Here is a 27,629-nt window from a genome sequence, read left to right as displayed (position 1 = left end):
TATTATATACTAATATTACAATTTAAAACATGCTTCCAAAATTATTATAAATATTTTATAAACAAATTCTATAAGAAGCATATCTACCAGAAGTTTCAGATCTTCTTATAATTTTAACAATTTCTCCTCTTTTTAACCCCAAATATCTTGCAACAGGATCTTCTCTTTGAATTCTTGGTAATTGAGATTCTTTTAATCTATATTTTTCTAATAAATTTTTTTTTTCAATTTTATTTAATTTTAAATGTTTTGGAACTAATTCATGATGTGTTATATTAACAATTAAATCATTTTCTTGAAATGTTTCTATTGTTGCTGGTTGTACAGTAGGAATTAATTTATTTGCACTTGGTGTTATTGAATTTTGATATATAAAAATACCAGTATTAAAATTTTTTTCATTTATATGTATACAAAAATTTCTCATTGTCTTGATACCAACACTTGCTTCATCACAAAATTCTACCCATAAACTTCCCATTTCTGGAAATTTATCTAATTGTTCTGCAGTTGGTGTTGCTTGAAAACACATTAATTTTCTTTGTGGATTTCCCATTGAATCACATACTTTTGCTCGAAATTCTTCTAATGTCATATCAAGTTCTTCTTGTGTTATATAGTAGCCCTTGTTTTAATCGTTAGTAATCCTGTTTATACTGGTTCGTAGAGAGCCTAAGTTCACATACTCTATCTTTTACCATTTCTTTTACTGTTTTAAACGTCCTAAATAAACGTGATATAGCTCTATCATTATCATCCATTATGTGTGTTGTATGCTATGCTGTGGTATATATGTGCGTGTTTATGTGTAAAAATGGGTTAAAGAAAAATGATAAATGGTGTTAGTAGGGATGGTGTTTGGTTGATATTGGTGATGATGGTCTCTGTTTTGAAATTTCGATAGTGTTAAAATATATTTTTCACTTTGATTAACAGGGAAGAGAGAAAATACGGTAGTAGTGTAATTACCAATATTTCAGAACATTACAGTATTTTGCAACCATTAAAAATTTTCGATCATATCACCATACAGTTAATGATTGTTGTTCTTCATATTCTTTTAAAGTTTAAATTAGAGAAATTGAATTTTCATATTATAAATTCATCTTGGTGACCATTAACCTATTCTGCTAGTGGGAATATGTGCAACAACTGCACAACCAAACGGAAGAAGCTGAAGAAGTTTGGAGGTGACGACATGTGAACTAAATTCTATTAAGGAGATAATATAAGCTTCTGTAAACTGGTAAATAAATGTATATTCTTTGTAGAGAGAATATGTTTTTGAGAAAACTAATTAATAAAATATAAAAAAAAAGTAAAATATCGGAAATTTGTCCATATTTAAGATAATCTTTAATCTTTGGGCGAACTTCATTAATAACAATAACGTGAGATTTTCATTGTAATATAGAAATTTCCATTGTTACTGTGGTAGGAATTTTTTAGCTGACGCAAGTTTTACGACAATGTACTTTTACCACTACAGAATTTTTAATAAGTCAGGTTTTCCTTCATAAATAACCTCAAAAGGGGATTTATCGTTCAACACATGCGTCGTACGTTTCTTCAACATATCTGCTCAAGCTCAGCAATAATTTAGCAAAAACGTTGTAGTTTACCGTTAATTTTCAGTAATATTTAATCTGCTGATTGAAAGATCCCCAAAATTCCAAATACCAAATTTTGAGTCAAACTACGATTAATATATATTTCATATTTCACATATGATACAAGATCAGAAGTATCATTCAAGAGTTTTAAAATACGCGATGACAACCAATTATAACTTATTATTTTCCCCATTAAACATATATAATTATAGAAAATCACTCCAAGTAATATCTATCATTTTCGTCCTATTGGGGGCCGCCACTATAATCAATACCATCATAGAATTCAAATATAGTTTGTGAATTTGTTGTGGTTAAAACAAAATGAGTACCCTTCGCAGGTGCTAGCCTAAAAAATAATTCTTTCAATTCATTTGCTCCTTTTGGTTGATCTTGTGTCGCTACTTCATTCAAAATTAAATCTGCCAAATTAACACAATTATCCAATTTTAAACAATTTAAATCATTAATTATATTCTTTGATAAATTTAATGTCTTTAAACTTATAGGAAAAGTTTGGTTTAATAACATTAAGTCATTTATTTGATTTTCTTTTAAAGTTAAATTTTTTAAATGAATTAAATTTTCAAAATTACCTTTAATCGATTGCAATTCAAGCTCTTCAATTGTTAAATTTTCTAAAGTTGATGGAAAATAATTAATATTTAAAACTTTTATATCCAATCCAATGATAGTGAGGAATTTTAGATTTTCACAACCAATAAAAGAAACTTGAGATACAATCGGATCAATTATATATGGTCGAGTACCATTACTAAGAATTGGATCCTTTTGACTAGCTTGAATTAAGGATAAATTCATCATTTTTTGCATTTTCACATTCACAGTATCTGATTGTTTGTTAAATTTAGTTTCAATTTCTTCTGAAGCTTCAATTATGCTTGAAATGGAATCATCAATCAGCAACATTTGAAAAGGATCAAATCTAATATATTTTTCTGGTTGGACTGAAACATTATGCTTAAGATTTAGAATTGACAAAATTTTTAATTCATGTAAATTTGTTCTAAATATATTTTCAAATTTATTACATTCAAGTTGAAGCTCATTCAAATCAGGAAATAAAGCTTTACCTTCAAAAGAAGATATATTTGATGTACAAATTGATAAACTAAACATTACTTTTGGTAAGGAAGCCAAAAGTGCATTTAAATCCAATTTAGAAATGTTTCCTAATTTCAAAATACCAATATGTTTAAGTTTCAAATTGGAACCTAATTGTAAAGTCCCGGCGTGATCCAGAATGCATAAAGTATTTAGATTCGTTGGAAAATTCGTATTAGAATGCATGCAATATGAGGTCCCATCATTTGAAAAATCAGATATATCAAATTGCTCAACCATACCAATCTTAGTACTTTCATATAACTCAGTAACTTTTGAAGCGGAAACACGATGCTCGTATTCAACATAATCTAATGAATCTGGAAAGCAACACTTAATGAAATCAATCAATTCTTTACATCCAGAAATTTGAAGCGTTTTCAATTTATTCAAACTTCTTAAATCTCCTAATTCTTCAAAACCAGATGAATAAATTTTCAACCCTTTGATTGAAGTGGAAATGTTTAAATCCATTATTGATTTCATACCAAAAAGACCTTGGCATTCAAAATGTTCAAGATTTACCAATGTTCTTAAATCTAAATTTATTGCTTCATTTTCTCTAAGCCGTAATGCCATGTGCTTCAAAGATGTAGGAAACTCAACCATAAATGATATTTTATAAGGAGTTCTTAATGTTTCCAAACTAGCTGATTTAATGGCGTTCAAATAAGAATGAGCACTTTTATCTATATCAGAAGGACAACTAAATAAACCATAAAGATCAATTCCAACAACATTCACATGATTCATAATTCTTTTTAATTCGAAAAAATGATTGCAACATCTTAATAATATCTCAAATTTACACATACTATAATCAACAGCATCTGAAATATCTTCATGATAACAATTTGAAATCGTAGCTAATGACCCCGACTTTCCAAAATTGAGTAATACATGAATAGCAGAAGTTTCACCAATGATTTTGGAAGGTTTAAATTTGAATTGATGATAAAGTGATTTTAAAATTTCACTGCACCCATCGCCATGATTACACCTTGTAGTAACATGATACGTTGAAAACCTTTCTTCTAAAGCTAATTCCCTCAAGGGAAGGATTGCAATTAATTCCAGAATTTTTGACTTATCATTTATAAATTTAATGATTAGTGCTAGAATTTCTTTAGGTAGATTGAGAAATATATTCATCTTAAAATCCAATATGACTAACTGATCAATTGGTTGAATAAATGACTGATGCGTTGTAGGTATTGAATAAACTTGACGAGTGGCAATAAAAGTGGAGTTTTGATTAACTCTTTTCTCTTACAAATGTAATTATTAATTGGTTTTTGGACGAGAATTTTTGAGCTCGGCTACCATATTGCGTTTCAGAATCAATTTTACGGGACACCACTTTGTTACGTATTTCAGGATCAATAAATACATAACCAAAGTGATAAGTAAAGTGCGAAGACGACGGTAGCTTTCTGGTTTGTGGTCAGTCAATCAATCAAAACCAAAATCCTGAAGGTCATTAAGTGGCATATATAGCATAAAAGGGAATAAAAGAAAGAGCAAAAAAGAATAAATTAATCTTCATATTATACAACGGATAAATCATTCCAATTCTTGATTTAGTACCAAAATTTGACCCACAAGTATTTCCATGCTCTCTGATCCAAATATGAGAGTTACCCCGACTAATGTTTTCGGCTTAAAACTTCAACGCTATGAGTATTGAAAGTAACTAATAAAAATTGATTTCTTGTAGTGGTGAAATTACACTTGTCGTAAATATTGCGTCAGCTTTCCTACCACAGTAACAATAAAATTTTCTATTTTACGATGAAAATTTCAGTTATTGTTATCAAATTTTCAGTTTATTGTTATTAAATTTTAACCATCAAATGAAATTCGTTTAAGGCTTAAAGTTTATGTTAAATATAGACGAATTTCCAATAATTTCTACCTTTTTATATTTTAATAGTTAGTTTTCTCACCAGGATAATCTACATTTATTTACTAATTTTCAGAAGTTAGGTTAGCTCAGATAATAGAAATTTAGTTTTCAGATGTCGTCACCTCCAAACTTCTACATGGAGCCCAACACTCAACCCAACAGCAGGTCGTTTTCAAAATAAAGTTATCCAAGTTGTCCTCACTTTTTTTGCTTGAATTAGTTACTTTACCATCACATTTTCAGGTTATACGACTACCTCTATCAAATAACTCATCCACCCTTTTACATTCAACAGCGATATTCGATAACATTGCTAATGCTTTTATCAATTTTACATCATCTATCACACCACCTGCTGCCAAGCCTCAACAATTTAGAAAATATAAGGATGGATCTGTTGAAGTCAAGATTTTGTTGAACATAAAAGAAAGGGGAAGGGGTATACGCTTGCTGCTAAATTTATTGATGGAGAGATACAATGGTACACCTTAGCTGAACTATTAAAAAATTTGGCAGCCAGCGTATACCCCTTCCCCTTTCTTTAAGGTTCAATTTGAACCACCATATGTTTTTTGTAGAACATTTTGTGAACAAACTTGAAACAATGCATCATCAGATTTTGCAATCTTATACAATCTACAAAACAAAAAGTTAAAAAGTATGCAAATATTTCTTATAAAAATATATAAAGATTCTATAAAACAGCAGAAATTCTATCACTACTAACTCCTTTATCATTATTATTTTTATTACCATTTTCAACATAAATAGGATAATCAATATCATAATTAATATCACTTGATTTAAATTCTTTACCTAATTTAAAAATTTTAGTAACAAAACCTTTATGATTCAATATAACAAAATCAGCATCACAACCAATATTTAAAAACCCCTTTTCCAGAGATAAACCAATTGAATCAGCAGCATTATTTGTACAAGTTTTTATAGCTTCTTGTAATGAAATATTTGACCATTTCATTAAATTTCTTATACATTGAGGTAAAGTAGTTAATGCACCTGCTAATGTTTGAGTACCTTTTAAATATAATCTATCATCTTCTTTTATAATTATTTGATTATCCCATTTATAAGAACCATTTGATAAACCAATTAAATGCATTGCATCAGTTACTAATACACATTTATTTGGATTTGATTTATAAGCTAAATTAACCATTGAAGGATTTACATGAACTCCATCACAAATTAAACCAAAATATGGTAAATTTCTTTCTGAAGAAACTTCTGGAGTATTTATTAATCCAACAACTCCAGCATCTCTATGATGAGGTTGAGGCATTGCATTATATAAATGAGTAATCATTGTACAACCATTATCTATTGCTTGTAATCCAATATTATAATCAGTCATTGTATGACCAATTGAATAAATTAAATTTAATTTTTTTGTAATAATTGGTATTAAATCCAAAATACCAGGAATTTCAGGAGCAGCAGTAATAATACAAACATTATCAATTAAATTTTTTTCACCACCATAAATTTCTAATAATTTTGATTCTGGTGATTTATCTTTTGGATTTGCATCAACAAAAGTTTCAATTGGATGACAACCTTTTTTTTCTTTATTTATAAAAGGACCTTCTAAATGTGCACCTAATGAATCACATTGATTATTTAATCTTGATTTCTTGTATATTGGTAATACTTTAGTATAAACATCTGGAAAATTTGAAGTTACAGTAGGACATAATGAAGTAACACCAGTTGATAAATATTTTTTCATTGCATCTTTATAAAATCTTTTAAATTCTTTTATATCTTCTTCTGTTGAATTTGAATTTAAATTTGAAAAATTTAATCCATAAATTCCATTATTTTGAATATCTATGAAACCAGGTGCTAATATTTCACCTTTTAAATCTATTACGGTGATCTCATATTGATTAAGATTACTTGGTTTTGCAATAATTTTTTGGGTATTATTATCAACATATAAATCAGTATTTTGATATAATTTCCCATTATCAATTAAATGACAATTGGTGAATCTAGTAATTGATGACATTTTTATGAGTGAGTTGTCTGTATGCAAATATCTATAATGTATGAATCTATAAGATTATGGGGGTATATATGGGGGTATCAATGACTCGAGTTTGGTGTGTTGTTTGAAAGTATGTATAATATGGTATGGTATGGTAATAGTATGATAAATACTAAGTTAACTCATAATGTATATACAAATGAGTATATATATATATAAATGAAGTTTAAACATGTGTATGTATAATTTAAGATAATTTAAGATGATGATATATGATATTAACTATGTACATATGTTGTATTACTTAATATGCGTATCATGTCAAAATTGATCATCTTTTTTTAATGACACAAAAAAAAAAGAAATTGCTTACAATTTAAAAATGTAACATGAATTTAAAATGTAACATTAATTTATGTTACATTCGTATATACTACTACCATCACCACCACCACCTGAAATTTATATTTTCTTAGGTCGAAGTATTATGTTACCATCGCCCCGACTTTATCACAATTACTACCACAACTTCGACTAAAAAACGTAACACTTGCTACATTTCTTGAAAATAAATTTGATTTCTTGATTTCTTTTCTTGTCGCATAAATTTCAATGACGTCAATTTTGTTTAATGTCATAAACCTATGTTCATACTTAAGAAAGCGCAAATTGATTTTCTAGAAATATAAAATTTTATGTAACGTTGTATTTATTACTTTACTATGATGATTATACTTAAACATGAGACATCTACTTTATTGAATACTCACTATATATGAAGTAATGTATCATCAAATTACAGTCAATCACCATCAACCAAACCATACCATACCAACAAAATAACCCCCACACCACAATGAGACAAGCTACTTTCTCATCAGATGAAGATGCATCACAATATTTAGCAGATTATATAATAAAAAAGATAAATCAATTTAATCCTACATCATCAAAACCATTTATATTAGGATTACCAACTGGTTCATCACCAGAAGGAATATATAAGAGATTAATAGAAGCAAATAAAAAAGGTTTAATAAGTTTCAAAAATGTTATAACTTTTAATATGGATGAATATTTAAATTTATCACCTCAAAATCCTCAATCTTATCATTATTTTATGTATGATAAATTTTTTAATCATATAGATATACCAAAAGAAAATATAAATATATTAAATGGTTTAACACAGGATATTGAAAAAGAATGTAATGATTATGAATCAAAAATTAAAAAATATGGAAAAATTCATTTATTTTTAGGTGGTTTAGGTCCTGAAGGTCATTTAGCATTTAATGAAAAAGGTTCAACAAGAAATTCAAAAACAAGAAAAGTAGAGCTTGCAGAATCAACAATAAAAGCAAACTCAAGATTTTTTAATAACGACTTATCTCAAGTTCCTAAATTTGCATTAAGTGTTGGTATTTCAACAATTTTAGATAATTCAGAAGAAATTTGTTTAATTGTATTAGGAGAATCAAAAAAATTTGCTTTAAATAAAACTATTAATGGTAAACCAAATGATTCAAATTTCCCATCAAGTTATTTACAAGATCATTCAAATGTTTTAATTGTTTGTGATAATGCTGCTGCAGGTTTAAAATTTAAATTATAAATATGACCATATTATATATAAGATATAGATTTTATGATAGAAAAAAATACACTAATGTAATGAGGTTTACTATTGATTTATCACTGTTCTTCAGCAGTCTCTAAAGAAAACTCCTGTATCAATGAACCTAAGATATCAATTAATTATCTGCAAAACGGCGTACCACAGCAGGCTAACTTTTAATTTATCAAATACTTTAAACCAAACTCCAATGATCGTATCTCGTATCTTTGAACCTAAGGTAAACTGCATTCCAATAGGTCTTTTCTGCAACGAGATCCTAGGATTTTGTAGTGTAGATTAAAAATTGTTCTTTATTTATAAATTCTATAACCATACAAAAACCCCTTAAAACGCCCTAAAAACAACAAACTACCTAATACTATCTAACTAAATGCATTAATTTCCATTTCATAAATTCAATCATTTTATTTTTAATTTCCTTTCTTTTTATATCTTCTTCCTGAAACCTTTCATCTTATTTGTTCTATTTTTCTATTTTGAATAATAAGCAGCACCAATAGCAGCACCAATAATAGAACTATTATCAATTAATTTTAAATCAATAGAATAACCTTGAGTTTGAGCATCACTAGAATTATTAACATAATCAATAATTAATTTTCTATAATTATTAAAAAAATTTAATACTGATCCAACATAACCTATGGTAATTAGACCTTTATTTGTTTCATTGGTATTATAAATTTTAAATAATTTAAAAAATGCTATAATTGAATTTGCTATTATAAATGAAGCTCTTTTTAAAATTGATTCAATTATAATTTTTAAAATATCAATATCTGAATTTTTTAAATTCTTATCTAGTTTATAAAATTTTTTAAATTTTAAATTTATTTGTTCATAATCATTAGATTCATTAATAAAACACATTAATTCACCATTAAATCCATCATATTTAATTTCTAATAAATCATGAAGCTCTGACTTATTAAAATTACTTAATATCTCCCCATTATTAATTAAATCAATTATAATTAATCTATTTAATTCGGGTAAATATCTACCACTTGTCATTAATTCATTTGGTTGAAATAATAAATTATTTTCGGGATCTTGACTTAAAAAAGTTTTAAAATGATGTTTAAAATTATTAAATCTTGAATCTATTATTCCATCATATTTTGTTGAAAAAATATTACATAAATTTTGACCAAATAATGATAATTCTGTATTTATTAAAATTTTAGAATCAATTAATTTTTTTGGATGCATTTGAGGAGTATCATCACTACCAGTAGCGTTTTTATCAGGTGTTTGTAATTGACAACACATATTAAATCCAGTTCCTAAAACCATAGCTAATTTCATTTTATCATCTAAAAATGTTCCTGCAGAATAAACAGCTAATGAATCATTTGAAATTAATTTTATATCAATTTTGAGATTAAATTCTTTAAATAATATTGATTCAAATATTAATTTTAAATCTTTATCATAAATATCTGAATCTATTGTATAACCTTTTGAAACATGACGTATTTTACCATTATTATATGAAGTTGTATCAAGGGGAAAAGACCATGTTATTCCAGTATTTATTACATCACTAATATTAATTAAGTCTTGTTTCTCCAAAGTTTCCATTATTTTAAAACCAATAAATCTAAAAAAATTATAATTTAAAATTTTAAATTCATTTGGTATTATCCATTTATCTTCAATAATAATTTTTAATCTATCTTTTCTTTGTTTTTCTGTGGTTGGTGATTCAATATTTACAATAGCAACTCTTAAAGTAGACCCACCTAAATCAACAACTAAATAAGATCCCTTTTCATCACCTGTTGGGGAAATATTATAATTTGGTAACATAGTTATTGAATCTTTACTTAATGATTCTTTAAAATCTTCTAAAATTAAATTTGAATGTAAATTTAAATTTTCATTAGTTAAAGGTTTTATAAATGAATCAACTATTGAATCTAATAATGAAGAATTAGTTGAAGTATTAGTAGTTGAATTTGATGTTTCATTAGTTGAAGTTGATGAAATTGAAGTTGATAAATTTAAATGATTATTTATTGATTCTGAACTCATATTTGGTGATGAAGGTGATGAATAATTTCCAAATGATGATGAATTTGATTCTGATATTGTTATATTAGTTGTAAAATAATTTGATTTTTCATCATTTTTGAAAATTTTAGTATTAGAATTAGAATTTGGAGTTGTTGTGGATGATAATACCATGCTATGAGGAGGAAAATAGGATAAAATGAATATGCAAAAAAATTGGAATTAGTTAACTAAATGAAATTATGGTTAAGAGTAACTCTTATGGTGATAACTTTTGTAAATGCAAAATAAAAAAATGGAAGATTATATTTGATATTTGAATCAATTTGGATGATATTTATGAAAAATTTTAAACTGATAATTGAAATTGATTTTTAAAACCTTAATTCATAGTATTATATATGTACCGAAGAAACAATTTAACAAAAAAAAAGATATATCAAGTTTTAAATTCTTTTCTTCTCTTACCCAGAAATTGTATTTAATACTGTCTTCTGGGAATGAGAATGTTGTAGTAGAATTGAAACAAATGAATTTATGTTTCTTTATAATTTTTTTTAATTTCTTTCTTTATCTTTTTCTATTACATATGACTTTGTGTAACATAATTATATATTGTAACATATTTGCATAATGTTACAATAATTCAATTTACTCAAAGTAGTACATCATCCGACCTATGCCTTAATTTTCCTCGAACAATAAGACCAAGATTTGATCGGATAAACAATATATCACCTTTGATTTGTTATTTCTTTTTCATTTGATCTACTCTCGTAATTTGTTGTTGTAATTGCAATTGTATGTGAGATACATTTTTTAAGAAGTTCACAATAGCATCAATTTTGATTTGATTGTATTGAAAAATTACATCACGGATAAATTTACAAATGAAACAAAAGCCAATTAAACAACACAGACTAATACTAAATGGTGAAAAAAGAAAAGTCATTTTCGCTCTATCACTTCAAGAATTTTATATATGAATTCATCATTTTTTGTGGAGTTGAAACATTCTTGGATTATCTTAGGCTAATAGGGGAGATTCTTATTTAAAAAGCGCAAATTATAGTTTCAATTTTAAGCCTACTAACGAGAAGTTACATATTAATAATGACGTAACAATAAAAATAGTGACAATCAAAAAAAAAGACAATAAATTTCAAGAAATAATATGGTTTGACATATTATAAATTCACGACATACAGAATTTTACATAAAAGTCTAATTAATTTACCCTATTAAGAAGTGAATAAATCTTAAATTGATTCTTCACTTATATCTTCAACTATAACTTTTGGTTTTTTAAATTCTTCTAATTCAATATTTTCTTCATATTTTGGTTCTTCAATTTTATTATTAATTTCTTCTTCTTCTTCATGATTTTCATGTTTTATTCCACTAATTTTTGATAAATTTCGACTTTGAATTTCAAAATCATCAATTAAAATTTCTTTTAATTTTGTCTTTCCTGCAATTATAATTTCATCAATTAATTTTGTTGCTATTGTAATAGCAGGTTTTAATAAATTCATGGAATATAATATATAAATTGTAGCTAATAATAATATAGATAATGCAAAAGTAAATGGATTTCTTATTATTGCCATAAATTCATTCCATCCTAATATTATTATTATTATGTATATATAATATGGTATTGATGTTATATGTTGAACAATTGATCTTTTTGTTTCAATAAATTTTGCATCTATTTCTTTTTTAAATTTTATATAAATTTCTGATTTTTCTGATTCATTAATAATTTCAGCAAATGCATTTGTTTCTAAATTTTTTTGGTGATCTTCATCTTCATCATCTTCTTCTTCATTTTCAAATAATTTTAAACCATATTTTGTCCTCAAATTTGTATCAAATATATTAAAATCAGGTATAATTTCACTATCATCACTTAATTTAGCTAAAGTTAAAATTGGTAAAATTCTTAATGCTTGATCTTTAGCTAATTTAAAATTATTTTCTAATTCCACAGAATTTTGATATAATTTTGGTAATCCATTTAAATCATATCTAAATTTATCATCAAATTTTGAAATTAATAAATTTAAAATTTTTTCCTTGTAAATTAATTTATGTATATTTTCATATAAATTATTCCATGATTTAAATTTAAATTTTGTAATTGATTCTTCATTTTGTTGTTTTGTTGTATTTAATTTAAAATCATTATTTGGATACTTTATAGAAATTTCTTTAATTAATTCATTAAATTTATTTAATATATTATCCCATGTTTTATCATTTGGATCATTTATTTCAAATTGCATGTATTTGGTTAAATTATTATTTAATTTTTTAATTGATTTATTTATTATATTATCTAATTCAATTTGTTGTTGTTTTAAAATTATTTGATTAATGTCTTTTTCAAATGTCGTGGTTAAATCTTTATAATCTATTGATCCATTTAATGAAATTAATTCTAAATTTTTGGCTATTGAATTAAGAATGTTTGATGATAATCTTTTAGATTCTTCAATAAAATTTTGTCCTTTTAATGCTACTAAATCTTTTTCAAATGTTAATTTTGAATTTTCAATTAATTGTTTTGAATATATATCAAATACGTCCTTAAATTTACTATTAATCATTGTATCCAATTTTGATCTTTTCAGTTCATAAACAGATTGATTATATTTTGTAGCTAATTGATCATAATCTTCTAATATATCATTTTTTAAATCATTGAATAAACTACCTAATTCTTCAAAATTTGGTTCATCTTGTATAGCTCTAAAATGCTCCTTAAATTTATTTAAAAATTCATTATAAATATTTTCAACAATTTCATCACATTTAAATTGTGATACTAAAATTTGTTGTGTAGGTAAATCTAAATCTTTATTATTTTCAATTTGTTCCCAACAATTTTCTGCATATAATGTCCAACCATCAATTGGTATATTATGATGATATTCAGGTTTAAATAAATCATTTTCATCCAATATTCTATCACCTAATTTTTCAACACCTTCTACAAATTGTTCAGGTTGTAAAATTTTATGATTTAATGCATGAAAATCAATATCAAAAAAATCTTCAAATTTTAAATTTTCAAATTCTTGAGGTTTTGTTAAAGAATTCCACATTTTTTTTAAATCTTGAGTTATTGTATTTGATAAACTTTCAATTGGAGTATTACCAACATGATCTCTTATAACAACTAATAATAATACTTTGTGATCTGCTGAATTCTTCTTCTCCAACTTACTCCTTCCAAATAATGTCAAATTAACTTCAAAAACAGTTTTTAATAATCCCATATTTGCACCTTGATATAAACCAATTTGATGTTCCCAAACATTTAATATTAAAATTTCAGAAGTTGATAAAGCAAATAATGCAGCTTTTCTTTCAAAATCTTGATCTTCTCCTCTTTCTCTACCATCTGTTCCTTCAACATCCATAACTAATATATTTGTTGATTTATTTAATAACTGACCTTTTGTTGATGATATAGATGGTGAATGAGCTAACCATATTCCTTTTGTTGTTTGTTGTCTATTGTTTTCATTCATAACATCAAAATTTGTATTAAATAATTTATTTAATAATGTTGATTTACCAGTTGATTGTGATCCAAATACTGAAATTATATGATAATTATTATTTGAAATTGAAGTTTTATTAATATATTCTAAAATTTCATTATTAAAATTTTTAAATTCATCTATTACTTGAATTGCATCTTGTAATTGTACCGGGACAAATGATGATGATGATGATGTTTCGGATAATGGTTCATCTGACATTGTTTTTTGATCTGCTTGATTTGACTTGATCTAGTTTTGAATTGAGCGTAAGGTAATAAATAATTTGTTAAATATTATTTTTGTGGAGAAAAGAATATGATTTTTATAGACAATGTCGTATAGCATGTCGTAAAAACAATAATTTTTATAAGGATATAATGACGTTGAATTAAATGTCATAGCTTAGTGTTTTCCGACTTTATAAATTCAACATAATTAGATTAGCAACTTATTCTATTCACAATCTTCAATTAAATGAAAACTTGTCAAATAATCTACCGGCTGCAATTCATCCAAATCAATTTCAACTAATGACTAAGTTCACCTTCAAATTTTTGAATACATTCCTACGGAAAAACTAGAGGTGATCTGGAAACAAAATTTACAACACATTCAAATCAGATGAAGCTACAATTTAATACATTACATCAAATATTTTAATTGTTGTCAATTGGAAGATCTAAAAGTTGCTTGCTCTCCATAAAGATCGTGGTTAAGGCTTGAGATCGAAGGATGCACTACTGTATGATACAGCTCTTTAAGTAAGCTTGTTAAGTCCCAAAATTTTAGAAGCTAAGCGAGGAGTATGTTAGAAGATTGAGGTTTGTTAAAATTTACATTTAATGAGAGTGAATAAAAATAAGTTTAAAATTGAAGGAATGTGTTCGTGTTTATTTACTGATGAACTTTATTTCATTGAAAGTGAATTCGTTATTAAATGAGGGGATCAAATTTTTGATTGGTTTGACTTTTCAATTCACAATACATCTTTAATATTGGGTTTAATAGTGACGACCACAGACAATATAGACTCAAATATAACAATCATATTAATAATGTTTGAAAAACCAGAAGAATCTCAACTATCATTGAAAATCAATTTTATTAGAGAGCATAGAAATATCACAAAGTCAGTGGCAGTAACTGAGTTTCTTGATGACTCTCTGTTCTCTAATAAATTGAGTTTCGAAGATAGTTGATATTCTTCAAGTGTTTCATCAGACTGTTTACTCGAGTGTGTTGGCTCATAACTTGAAGTTGTTTGAGCCACCTTGGGAATTACCTATTGTATTCTCTCCTGATGACATTGGAGGGAATCTTTGGCAGGGTTAGTGGTTTCCGACACTATAAGTTGATGATTTAAAGGTGATTTAAATGAGGAACCATAGGAATAATCCTCTTGATATCGAACAGTCTTTATACTTCTATATTAAAAAAAAAAATCTGTTCTTTAATGAGTTCGAACTGTATTTTGAATTGAAGTAGAGTGATCTCATCTGTGCATGTATCGAACAATACTGATTCATAGAGCTAACTTGCACTTTGATTTGTCTTTATTAATGAATTAAATTTATACATTTATATACTCTTTATATTTAGATCTAGCAAAATCCAATTTATTTTTAATTTTATTAACATGTTCAAATTTATTTTTAACATTTTCAGTTCTTTTTTTCAATCTTATAGCAGCTAGAACAAATTGAGCAATAGTTTTGAAAGTTGGTGGGGTTTTTTTAACATCTCCTCTAGTATAATTTGGATATATTCCTAATTTTATAAATTTTGAATTATCATCTATTGAAAATGGACTTAATTTAATTTGATTTATAAAAAAATTATATAAAAATTCAAAATCATTTCTTTTTAATACTGTTTCTTTATATCTTATTTTAAAATAATTACTTTCATCTCTTAAAAATCTAATTTTACTTGTTGTATCATTATTTCCATGAATTTTATTCTTGATATTCCATAATTGATTTGATGAAATTTTATAATTTTCATTAGCTTTTAATAAGTCTTCCTTGGATTCATTTAATTGATCTTGTAAAATTTTAACTTTTTTAAGATGTTCTTCTTTTAATTGAATTAACTCTGACTCATGGTTTAGATTAACTTTTTTTAATTGTTCTGTTATTTTATTTACATCATTACGAGCTCTATCTAATTGGAAATCTTGATATGCTTGTATGGCTGATTCTCCTTCCTTTTGTTCAATTTTTTTAAGTTGTTCTTGAGTGAATAATAAATCCTTTTTCAATATTGAATTTTCATTTTCAATTGATTTAATTTGATTTTTTAAATCAATTTTTTCACTTTCTAATGTTGCAAGATCTTTTTTCAAAAGTTTTTGATCTAATAACTTATCATCTTGTAAATTATTTATTTCATTTTTAAGTCCTCTCAAATCTTCAATTGCAATTTTTAAATCAGAATCCAACAGTTTATTTTCATTTTGAACCATTTTAAGATCAGATGATAATAATTTATTATCTTCTTGAGATATTCTCAATTCTTCAATTAATGTTTTATTTTCATTATCTAAATGTTTCAAATCCCTTTTCAATTCATTAACTAATGAATCACTTTCTTTGACACTATCTTTCATAGCTGTTATAACTTGTCTTAATTTTTTATCAAATTGAGTCAATTCTTCTTCATCAGATATTCCAAGTTCTGCTAAAATTCTTTGCATTGATCTTAATTTTCTAACTAATTCAACATTATCTTCATATAATGTATCATTACCAGGTTGAGATTTAGTTGATCTTAACAAATTATTTTCTTCTTCTAAATCAGCACACAATTCTTCTAAATTTTTTATTTTAGTTTGCATTTGAGATTTTGAATCATCAATTTCAGAAATTATTGATTTCATATCTGTTTTTAATTCCTTTATCTGTTCTAATAAATTTTCATTTTCTTCATCCAATCTTTTATGATTTTTTAATAATTGTTCATTTTCAGTTTCAAGGGAAATAATGTGTCTCTCTAAATTGTCATTGTTTAATCTTTTTGTTACTAAATCATCTATTTTGGCTTTTAATTCATCGGAATGTTGTATTTCTAATTTCAAATCTGATTGTAATTCATTGATGACTTGTTTTTGCTCTTCAACTAATTTATCTCTTTGATGTTTTGAATGATGATTTTTCTGCTCTTCTTCATGAATCATTTGTAATTTTTGATTCAATTTGTTCACTGTATCTTTTTCATTACTTAATTCTTGGTTTAAACGTCTAATTTTTTGATTCGTGTTGAAATCTTCGGCTGTTCTTAAAGATTCAAGTTGGTTCTTGACTGATGATAATTGAGATTTCAAGTCGTTAATTTGAGAATTCTTTTGTGAAAGCTGACGTTCAAGTTCTTTAGTAGAACTACTACTATTTTGCAAATCTTTCATCAGTGACCTTATTTGACGTTCTAGATCTTGAACTGATCTCTCAAGCTCTCTAATCCTGGACTTATCAATTTCTGATTGTCTACTCATCTCTTTAATTCTATTACTCTCCGTAGATGATCTTTGATTTTTCAATTCTTCTATTGTTTTATTTAATTGATTGATAGTTTTTTCATCATTACGAATTAATTCATTTTTACTTTGTTGAAGCTCTTGTACATATCTTTCCAACTCATCAACGTTTTCTCTCTCCTTCTTTAACTGTTTTTCCAAACGTTTAACATCATCATCGCTCAAATTTTGATTCCTTTGCTCTAATTCCAATTGCAATTCTTTTAATTTCTCCTTATCCAATTCCGATTGTTCTAAAAGAGCATGAATATCAGCTAACTGATTTTGCTTGTCCTGTTCAGTTTGCTCTATTGAAGCATGAATATCAGCTAATTGAGTCTCAGTATCATGCTTAAGTTTTTCAATAATTTCTTCCTTTTCTTCCAATTCCTTTTGTAAACTTTCTTGTAAATGATTTTTTTCTTTTGAAGAATTTTGTCGTATTTTTTGCTCCAATAATATAATTTGTTTTTTAAGATCAGCATTTTCAACAATTAAATCTCTATCTCCATTCATTAATTCTAATGATTTAAATAATTCTTTAAATTTTAATTTCCAATCTAATGCTTCTGATTCTAATCGATGAATTCTTTCTTCCAGTTCTTTTACACCAAAACCAGTATTCTGAATATTCACTCGTCTAAGTGGACTTCTATTACTTTTCTTAGGTATATAATCATTTATAAATTCTTTTGTACTATCATCATTATCATTATCCAGATATATATTTGTTGTATCTTTTAAAGCATTAATTAAATTTCTTTGATAGTTGAATTCTTCTTCTGATGGGTATTTGTGTAAGACTTGAAATCCTTCTGCCCTTCTTTTCCCTATGGGAGTAAACTGAATATCCATTAGTTGAGTGATTCTGAATGGACTTCAATTACTTATGATATACTTGAACTTGAGATTGAGTATGATCTTTGTTTACATTTAATAGAATTTATTTACATTTTATTTTTGTGTACTTTTAACGCGTAGATTCCAAACTATTTTAATTGCATTTAAAACAGCGCATTTATATGCTACCATCTTAATAAAAATACGCACTCTTTCATATTATTGTATTGATGAATATTATTGAACAGAAGTATCAAATTAATTGGTCTTCTAACAAGAAATCTCAATCAATTGCTAAAATATTTATGTTTTAAACGTATTTAATTTCATAAAATAGATCGATTAAAAAGGTCAAAAATCATTCATCACTGGGTAGTTTGACCTGATCAATCAACTTGTACTTAAAAATGTGTCAATAATAAGATAGTTTAGCTCAATTGAATTAAGCATGTTTATAAGATAATCTTCAGTTACTTGGATCTAAGTCCAGGTTTATTGATTTAGTGACATCAACAATTTAGGGGAAAACGGGACTAGGGAAATAATTGACTTTAACCTTTTTATTCCCTCTGTTATGAAAAACAAGCAAGATTTGAGCAAAAGCCTAATATTAAATCATGCTTTTATTATAATTGTAGTATCTATACCATTTTTCTGAATACAAAGTTTAAAATTTTCTCCACTAATTGCTTCATGAGTTAATGAACTAATAGTATGTAATTAATTGGCAAGCCTTACCAAGAACCTATCAATAAGTAGATTACAATATAAACATACGTCGCAACTGGGCTTTTTTTCATTTTTTTCTGTATTAAGATTTTCAAATCTATTTTTAACATTGTTTAAAATTTGCAATATTAATTTACTGTAAATGCAACCACAATAACATTCAAACTTAATTTGAAATATTTAATGAATTTACTAATATGTCATCATCACCTCGACCTTCGTTGAAGAACATAAGAAGAGTAGCAAGTCCTAGTCCACTGGCAAGACCTATATCAAATAGAAGAGTTCATGAACTGGATAGATTATTAAATAGAATAGATTCTTTAAAATATTCAACTACTTCTGATGATGATTCATGTTCAATAAATTATTCACAATATACTCCTACTTCTTCAAATTTTGATCAATTAGAATGGGGAGATATTTTACCTTATTATTTACCTTGTTTATCATGGATAAATAAATATAATTTAAAATATTTTATTGGTGATTTAATTGGTGGTTTAACTTTAGTATTTTTTCAATTACCTTTATCTTTATCTTATGCAACTACATTAGCTCATGTTCCTGTTATTTCAGGTTTATATTCATTAGGATTAGCACCTTTAATTTATATGATATTTGGAAGTGTACCACAAATGGTAGTTGGACCAGAAGCTCCAATTTCTTTAGTTGTTGGTCAAGCAGTAGAACCATTATTACATCATGCAAAAAAGAAAGATTTAGATCCATTAGAATTTGTAGCTGTTGTAACTTTTATAAGTGGTGCAAGTTTATTAGGATTCGGTTTAGGAAGATTAGGATTTTTAGATAATGTATTAAGTCCTTCTTTATTAAAAGGTTTTATTGCTGGCGTAGGTATAGTAATGATTATAAATTCATTAATTATTATTTTGGGTTTGGAAGCTTTACTTAAACAAATCTCAGATGATCCAAATCAAATGGATATTCATTCACCATTTGATAAAGTAGTGTTTCTAATAATGAATTTTGGAGAATTTGATTCATTAAGTCTAAAAATTGGCTTAGTTGGATTTATTGTTATAATGACTTCAAAAATTTTAAAAAAGAAATATTCAAGATTGATTTTATTACCAGAAATTATGATTGTTGTAGTTGTTGCAACAATTCTTTGTCAAATTTATAGATGGGATTTAAAAGGTTTAGCAGTAATAGGGAAAGTTAAAAATAGTAATGTTTTAACTCTTTATAATCCATTTGCATGGAAATTAATTAAAAAATTAGGAACTTCAGGATTTTTATGTGCAATGTTGGGATTTTTTGAATCAACTACTGCTTCAAAATCATTAGGTTCAAGTTTTGATTTACCAATTTCTTCAAATCGTGAATTAGTTGCTTTAGGTAGTTTAAATATTTTTGGTTCATTTTTTGGTGCATTACCAGCTTTTGGAGGTTATGGAAGAAGTAAAATAAATGCAATTTCTGCAAAGACTACAATGTCAGGTGCAATAATGGGATTAGTTACAATTTTTACAATTCAAGTTTTACTTGATTATTTATATTTTGTTCCAGAATGTATTTTAAGTGTTGTAATAGCTGTTATTGGTATTTCCCTTATTGAAGAAGCACCATATGAATTACTTTTCTATTGGAGAACAGGTGGGAAAGATGAAATGATTACTTTTGCAATTACTGTATTTACAACTTTATTTTTTTCAATCGAAGGTGGAATAGCAGTTGGATTAGTATATTCTTTAATTAGAGTTATTAAAAATTCAGCAGAATCAAGAATTCAAATTTTAGGTAGAATTCCAAATTCAAATACTTTTGTTGATGCTGATATTCCAATGGCTCCTCAAGGTGGATCTCAATTAAATATTTTCAATGATATGAGACAAACTCAATTAAATCATGATGCAATTGAAGAAGTTGAAGGTTGTTTAATAATTAAGATTCCAGAACCATTAAGTTTTACTAATTGTAGTGATTTATTAGTTAGATTGAAAAGAGTAGAAATGTATGGTAGTACAAGAGCTCATCCTGCTTCTAAAAGAAGTAGAGATTTAACAATGACTCAATATGTTATATTTGATTTAGATAGTATGAATTCAATTGATTCATCAGCTGCTAAAACAATGAAAGAATTAATTACAAATTATCAAAAAAGAGATATTAAATCATGTTTTGTTAAAGTTGCTAAACTGGTTAGACCAATATTAAGAGATTCAGGTATACGTGATTTACTACGAAATGATTTAAAAAAATTAAAATATTATGAAATTCAAGATTTAGCAGATAATAGTGAAAATGATGGTATAAAAAGATGTCATAATTTAATAGTTGATGATCCTTATTTTGATCATATTTCAGATACATTGAAATTGATTGATTGTTTTGAAAACATGATTGTATGAAATATTTATTTATTTATTTAAAATTAGATTATTTATTAGTAAATTTGAACTGTAAGTAAGAGTCTGAAAAAAAAAAAACTCTAAAATAACCTGAAAAACTCAATTACATTTCCACAACCAATACACATCCCACACAACCACAATGATTTTCAAGAGACTATTTTCTTCATCTAGACTACTCAAAGATAGTTTGGTCTTAGTTGAAGGATCACAATCACAAATCAATCCAGCAACATTATCAACAATAACAGCAGCTTCTCAAATTGGAGAGCCGATAACGGCATTAGTTCTTGATTCAAATTTAGCTGAACAAGCATCAAAAATAAAAGGTGTAACTAAAATCTTAAAAACTGATGGATTTGAACATGTATTAGCTGAAGATGTAACACCATTATTAAAGAATTTAATTGAAAATAACAAATATAATTATTTCTTCACATCTGGTTCAACTTTAGGAAAATCAATTATACCTAGATTAGGAGCTTTATTAGATGTTCAACCATTAAGTGATGTTATAAAAGTTATTGATCCAAAGACATTTGTACGTCCAATTTATGCTGGAAACGCTTTAGCAACAGTTAAATCAAAAGATAATATTATATTAGCATCAATTAGAGCTTCTGCTTTCCCACCAGCTCCAATTGAAGAATCATCATCTGTATCAATAGAAGATGCTCCAAAAGTAGAATCAAATAATAGAACAGAATTTGTATCTGAAAATTTAACAAAATCAGAAAGACCAGAATTAGGTTCTGCTAAAATAGTTGTAGCAGGTGGAAGAGGTTTACAAAATAAAGAAATGTTTAATAAATTAATTGAACCATTAGCTTCAAAATTAAATGCTGCTATAGGAGCATCAAGAGCTGCAGTAGATTCAGGATTTTGTGATAATTCTTTACAAGTTGGTCAAACTGGTAAAATTGTTGCACCTGAATTATATTTTGCTATTGGTATTTCTGGTGCTATTCAACATTTAGCTGGTATGAAAGATAGTAAAGTTATAGTTGCTATTAATAAAGATCCTGAAGCTCCAATTTTTAATATTGCTGATATTGGATTAGTTGGTGATTTAAATGAAGTTTTACCAGAATTAGTTGAAAAGATATAGGATTTATAGATAATGACAGGACAATGAACGAGATCATATATTCACTTTTCTGAGAGGTTGAAAATTTGCGTTACTTTTAAAAGCTCTGATTACTGTTTTCGATTTTATTAACGGTTTCTTTAGTATTGCGGTATGGATGTCCAATGAAGTTAGTTCATTCTTAACTCGTCTGGACCCGAAATAGATACCTACTATTGATTATTTTCTTTCAAGTCGTTGGAGAATGCTCCTTTAGTAACGATGAAACTCAATTGTGCAGTTCGATGGATTTTTAAAACCCTATTATAATCAATAAAACTAATTACAAAAATTTGGCAACAGATCTTCACAGAAAAAAATGAAAATGATTTTACAACCAATTTCGTAGAACATTTCTTACATCAGTATTAGATTGAGCTTAATTAGTGAGAATATCTTATATTTACATTATTTCATTATCTAGTTGGTGTCGATGTTGTGAAATCATTGACGAGGGAGAGAAATAGAAAAGTTTGGTCATATTGTGGATTCTATTTAAGTACAGAACTTTCTTTTCGATTTTACAACAATTTGAAACATGCATGAATTGCATTGAAACATTAGTTACAATTCCTGATTCAAAAAAGATTTTAGAGAATTTACCTCTCAACGGTGAATCTTGAAAGATTTTTAAATAAGATTTATGTTATTATGACAGAAACAATTTTCAAAAATAACAACTTCAGGAGCAAAGTCAAGAGGAAAGCTGTACATCGAGTTCGAATCACTCAATTCACGTGAATCGATATTAGTTTTGACTTGTTGTTGTTCTTGTTGTTATTACTTTCAGAATTGTTTCTTCCATAATTCACCATTATTCTGAGTTATCTTTTCAAGCAACAGTAAATGATTTAGAGTCAAAATTCTTTTCATTCATGCATGAAATAAAATATTATCATTACTACATTGTCAAGTATTATGGATGAAAATTGAGACTTGAGTTAAAAAGATTAGAAAAACAAAACTACAATAAATATAATTTTAAACCACATAAATTTAATACTGTTCATTTTTGATATAAAAGGAAAAGAAAAGGGATATCTTAAGATTCAATTAATTTAACATAATTAGAAGGACATATACCAACTTGACCATTTGATCTTCTTGCTTGCCACCATTTACCATCAATATCATCAACTTCTAAAATTTCATCTTTAACAAAACTAATTTCATTTAAATCTTCTGGATTTGCATCATAACTATATAATGCTTTTGCTTTATATCTGAAAGTAATACCTGTATTAGTTTCTGAATCTGTATACATTGTTGTTCTTTTATTTGATGTTAAATCTCTTGTTGTATTATTAGTATTGTTAGTGTTGTTGAGAGTGTTATCTTTATTGTTATCTACTCCACTTAATTGTTGTGATTGTATATATGCATTTGCAATATTTGTTGAATTTGTGGTTGAACCTCTTACCGATTGTCTATTATTATTTGTTGTAGAAGCAGTAGTAGCTGGTCCAGATAAATGTCTCATTTGATCTTGTTGTGGTAAATTCATTGGTGAAATATATCTTCTATCTTGACTTGTTGTTTCATCAATATATGATTCATGTTTTATAATATTACTTGATGAATTATTATTATTTATATTATTACCTAATTGTTCATGATGATGATTATTTTTGTAACTAAAACTATCAATAAATTGATTTGTTGGAGATTCAGGATGTCCACCAAAATATAAAATCCAAATTAAATTTAATATACTTAATAATATACAACCTGCTGCACAACATAAATTTCCAGAAGAAAAAGAATTATAAATTAAATTATTTGTTGAATTTGTTGTATAAATAAATGCAACACTAACTAATCCAACTAATGTAAATTTATATAATTCAATATTATTATTTGAATAAAGTATAAATATAACTAATATAATAACAATTTGATAAGCTATACCCCACCAAGTAAAATGTGGAAATCTTGATTGATCTGATGCTGCTGCTCCTCCTAATGATATAATCCATGAAATTAATCCAAATGATACTGTTGATATAGCAAAAGGATCACCTATAAAATTTTGTATTCTAAAACCCATAATGTGTGGAAAATATTGTTTTAGTTTATGGTAAAGGGTTAAGTTTGTTGACTTTGAGTTAGTTTGTTTGGTAATGTTGTTACTAGATGTAGTTGTTTGGGGATTGAATTGAGATCTAGTCAAATGGATGAATGAACGATTGAATGAATGGATCTGGGAAAAATCTAGACTGAGAATTGAATGTTTTATGAAATCAAACGTGTAAATATCTATATTCTGGGTATAAATGTAAGACTTGATGTTTTGTTGAATGATTATTGTAGATGGGTTGGTTGTGGGTTGGTTGTATGTTTTTAAATCAATCTTTAACTGTATATATTTGAATTTCAAATCTATTTAATTTAATTTAATTAAAAATATTTTTTTTTCTTACTAGGTCGTGTACATTTGATCTTACTCTTTATATGGATTTGATTTTGTACTACTTTTATAAAAATAAAACACGATATTTTTTTATTTTTAATTTTTCATTTAACCTGTTTTTGGTCTTAATAAAGTAGAAATTGTATAAACGTATCAATTGATACCAATCAACTGATATAAAGCTTAATTCAAGCTGGTTGTAACAAGAAAAACACGGACTGGAGCAAGCGCTAGGAACATGATCTTAATAAGATCATGCAGTTATTGAAATGTTGGATAATTCCCAATTTGTTCGTGTTAATTTTTCCATTAATACTACACAACCTGAGCAGTCAATTAACCTTGGTGTAATTTCGTTTTAATTTTACAAGTAAGTTTCAAATTCAAGGAAAGAGTATAGTAGAATTGATTTGTAAATGCTTGTCTTGATTTCATATCATGTAAGTGAAGACATAGATGTTCTTTTTTCACGATTCTAGAATTCACGATACATTTTACAACTTCTCCAACAATCAATTTTTTTTTTCTCCAATAGACACTATGAATATAGAGTAATACAGATATCATGATAATAAAATTTGTCACCATCACCACGTCTAAAATCATCATCACATCATTATCTCAATACCAATGTCGACATATCTTGATTGCAGTTGTTTATTCATTAGATGATTCATACAATACCAATGTCAAGTGTCAACATTGATTTCAAAGGCTTGTTAAATTCATCCAACCATCACCTATCGAAAGTCAATTACCCATCAAAACTGTTCAATTTTGGATCTATCCATTTTTTTCCTCATTAGTCTTATTGCATTGTGTACTAGTTATTATTGAAATCCTTTTCATCATCAGCAGGTAACTTTTTGATCTTAATGAAATCCTTAGATAACGAATTTATTATCTCAATATTATCGATTTTCAGTTTCGAGACCATTGCTTCAAAATTACTTGAAGAAATCTTTTTAACTTAGTTGTGATAAGTAAATGTTGATTATTCCTGAGCGGATAATGTATGACCAAGCTATTGGACCTTGTTGACGACACAATTAGCATCTATCAAATTTGATTTAGTGGTGGGGGAATTAAAAATCCTGGTAACTTGCGAATCCATCTTGACACCAAAATCCACACTACCTTTGAAACTTATTGGTCGTCAATTAACAAAATGTTATTTTCAACATGAATCTAGCAACAGGAGTTTTTAAAGTGGTGTTGATTTTAGTGTCAGGCTGGATTTGCAATTAATTATAGGCACCCCAAATTTATTGTGGAATGTTGTGTTTGACTAATACATGGTAATAATTATTTTAATTCTGGACAATCGGATGACATTGTTTGCATGATCTTATTGATTGAGCAATTATCGAAAAGCATTATTAAACTCCCATTATTCTTCCGGACATGGTAAAGCATAATTTTGGAGAAGATGATGGTTCAATTAAATTCAACCCGATCTCATCATTGACTTCGATGAATTGTCGTACCTTCATTTGTCCACCAAAAGAATGACGGTAATCAGAAGTGCTTCGATTATTGACCAATCATATAACTCAGTAGAACATCGTTTTCCGATTAGCCTGTATCAGAATACTTATTCAATTTGGTGTCTCGTTGGATTTCTCAGCAACAAATTATTATCAAGTCAAATGAGTTGGGGCAATTCATCTTAAAAATTTTTTTTGCTGACGGTATAGCTTTTGCAATACTAGGAGATATTAACGAAGGAGAAACTTTTGACTTGATTATTGATCAAAAAAGTGAACCACATATCTTTTATGCTTACAAAATTAACAATTCCATGATAGTTGAACTAAATTATTCTCACAATTTTTATGGTATTCATGTAAGTGTTTCAGATAACCCTATTGCTGATCACTTAAATCAAATCCCAGAATTTGAAGCCCCTTTTAACTTCGTATACTATTGCTGATGCTTTGGCATTACTACACTAAATATTCGGTGATACATTACCGACGTATTTTTTTTCTTTGGTAACTTCTGAAACAAATTTCCACTAAAGTTTTGTCCTAATTTTGTTTTATCAAATTCATAATATTTCGTAATGAAGGTCATCGATAATTCAAAGGAGAGAACAATTTTCTTAAAGTAGCGATATTAAAATAGATATTGTACAACTTCATTACCCTTGGATAATTGTTTTATATTTTGTAGTGTTTAGTAAGATCAAACGAAGGAAATTATAACTTAGTAAACTGTAATCGTTAGTCACTAATAAACTTAAAAAAGATTGATTTAACGGACGTATGGTTCAATGACCTACATCTACAAGAGAAATTTCACATATCAATTAAACATTTAGAAATTGAATTATGTTTATTAAGGTTTTCTTTACTCCGTATATTTCATGTACACTAAATTTAAAACATATGCGGCTTTTGTATACATATTGATATTTCCGCGTTTATTATTCCGATTTAAATCGAAATTATTATTTTATCACAATCCGTATTCAGCCCTACGTTTCATAATTTTAGTTTTAGCTTATAGAGAGTAACCAATAAATTTATAGTAATTTATAATTTTAATGATCAAACTTTGTATTCTGTTTCATCAATAAGTCATTAGTTTGTTCCAGTTAAGGAAACTGAAACAAGAAACCATGGCTTTTCTTTTGTTTAATTTAGAGCAATATTTTTTACTTACATTCAAATCTACAAACATACATATTCTATAATTTCTAAGTAGTTCTTTATGAAGTTTGAGCTTGAATAACAAGGGGGAGGGGGCTACTACAACTAACCAAAGACATG

At 26.6% G+C, this 27,629-nt stretch overlaps 10 protein-coding genes across 10 annotated transcripts; 3 read left to right on the top strand and 7 right to left on the bottom strand. All coding sequences in view use genetic code 12, as the record gives it.

Annotated features, from left to right (window-relative positions):
• Nucleotides 1–55: 55 nt before the first annotated feature.
• KGF55_004065 (DNA-directed RNA polymerase core subunit) lies at nucleotides 56–761 on the bottom strand (the record flags this gene model as incomplete). The annotated part of the gene is made up of 2 exons (XM_051758928.1): nucleotides 56–625; nucleotides 687–761. 2 exons carry the CDS (start codon nucleotides 759–761, stop codon nucleotides 56–58), a joined length of 645 nt encoding a protein of 214 aa, XP_051613292.1.
• Nucleotides 762–1,859: 1,098 nt separating this feature from the next.
• On the bottom strand, nucleotides 1,860–3,890 carry KGF55_004064 (uncharacterized protein; the record flags this gene model as incomplete). Its single annotated transcript, XM_051758927.1, has 1 exon — nucleotides 1,860–3,890. The coding sequence occupies one exon, from the start codon at nucleotides 3,888–3,890 to the stop codon at nucleotides 1,860–1,862; it is 2,031 nt and encodes a 676-aa protein (XP_051613291.1).
• A 1,448-nt stretch (nucleotides 3,891–5,338) lies between these two features.
• DAC1 (Dac1p) lies at nucleotides 5,339–6,676 on the bottom strand (the record flags this gene model as incomplete). The annotated part of the gene is made up of 1 exon (XM_051758926.1): nucleotides 5,339–6,676. One exon carries the CDS (start codon nucleotides 6,674–6,676, stop codon nucleotides 5,339–5,341), a length of 1,338 nt encoding a protein of 445 aa, XP_051613290.1.
• Nucleotides 6,677–7,511: 835 nt separating this feature from the next.
• On the top strand, nucleotides 7,512–8,270 carry NAG1 (Nag1p; the record flags this gene model as incomplete). The annotated part of the gene is made up of 1 exon (XM_051758925.1): nucleotides 7,512–8,270. One exon carries the CDS (start codon nucleotides 7,512–7,514, stop codon nucleotides 8,268–8,270), a length of 759 nt encoding a protein of 252 aa, XP_051613289.1.
• A 495-nt stretch (nucleotides 8,271–8,765) lies between these two features.
• On the bottom strand, nucleotides 8,766–10,484 carry HXK1 (hexokinase 1; the record flags this gene model as incomplete). Its single annotated transcript, XM_051758924.1, has 1 exon — nucleotides 8,766–10,484. One exon carries the CDS (start codon nucleotides 10,482–10,484, stop codon nucleotides 8,766–8,768), a length of 1,719 nt encoding a protein of 572 aa, XP_051613288.1.
• A 1,085-nt stretch (nucleotides 10,485–11,569) lies between these two features.
• NAG6 (dynamin-like GTPase) lies at nucleotides 11,570–14,083 on the bottom strand (the record flags this gene model as incomplete). The annotated part of the gene is made up of 1 exon (XM_051758923.1): nucleotides 11,570–14,083. One exon carries the CDS (start codon nucleotides 14,081–14,083, stop codon nucleotides 11,570–11,572), a length of 2,514 nt encoding a protein of 837 aa, XP_051613287.1.
• A 1,351-nt stretch (nucleotides 14,084–15,434) lies between these two features.
• Nucleotides 15,435–18,230, bottom strand: KGF55_004059 (uncharacterized protein; the record flags this gene model as incomplete). The annotated part of the gene is made up of 1 exon (XM_051758922.1): nucleotides 15,435–18,230. One exon carries the CDS (start codon nucleotides 18,228–18,230, stop codon nucleotides 15,435–15,437), a length of 2,796 nt encoding a protein of 931 aa, XP_051613286.1.
• Nucleotides 18,231–19,141: 911 nt separating this feature from the next.
• KGF55_004058 (uncharacterized protein) lies at nucleotides 19,142–21,319 on the top strand (the record flags this gene model as incomplete). Its single annotated transcript, XM_051758921.1, has 1 exon — nucleotides 19,142–21,319. One exon carries the CDS (start codon nucleotides 19,142–19,144, stop codon nucleotides 21,317–21,319), a length of 2,178 nt encoding a protein of 725 aa, XP_051613285.1.
• A 142-nt stretch (nucleotides 21,320–21,461) lies between these two features.
• Nucleotides 21,462–22,427, top strand: KGF55_004057 (uncharacterized protein; the record flags this gene model as incomplete). Its single annotated transcript, XM_051758920.1, has 1 exon — nucleotides 21,462–22,427. One exon carries the CDS (start codon nucleotides 21,462–21,464, stop codon nucleotides 22,425–22,427), a length of 966 nt encoding a protein of 321 aa, XP_051613284.1.
• A 1,060-nt stretch (nucleotides 22,428–23,487) lies between these two features.
• SSU81 (osmosensor) lies at nucleotides 23,488–24,492 on the bottom strand (the record flags this gene model as incomplete). The annotated part of the gene is made up of 1 exon (XM_051758918.1): nucleotides 23,488–24,492. The coding sequence occupies one exon, from the start codon at nucleotides 24,490–24,492 to the stop codon at nucleotides 23,488–23,490; it is 1,005 nt and encodes a 334-aa protein (XP_051613283.1).
• Between the last annotated feature and the right edge of the window lie 3,137 nt (nucleotides 24,493–27,629).

The sequence above is a fragment of the Candida pseudojiufengensis genome (assembly GCF_024610245.1).
Source record: "Candida pseudojiufengensis strain CBS 10847 chromosome Unknown scaffold17, whole genome shotgun sequence".
Taxonomy (NCBI): Eukaryota; Fungi; Ascomycota; class Pichiomycetes; order Serinales; family Debaryomycetaceae; genus Lodderomyces; species Lodderomyces pseudojiufengensis.
The sequence above is the reverse complement of the archived record's forward strand: the minus strand, read 5'-3'. Positions and strand labels throughout refer to the sequence as shown.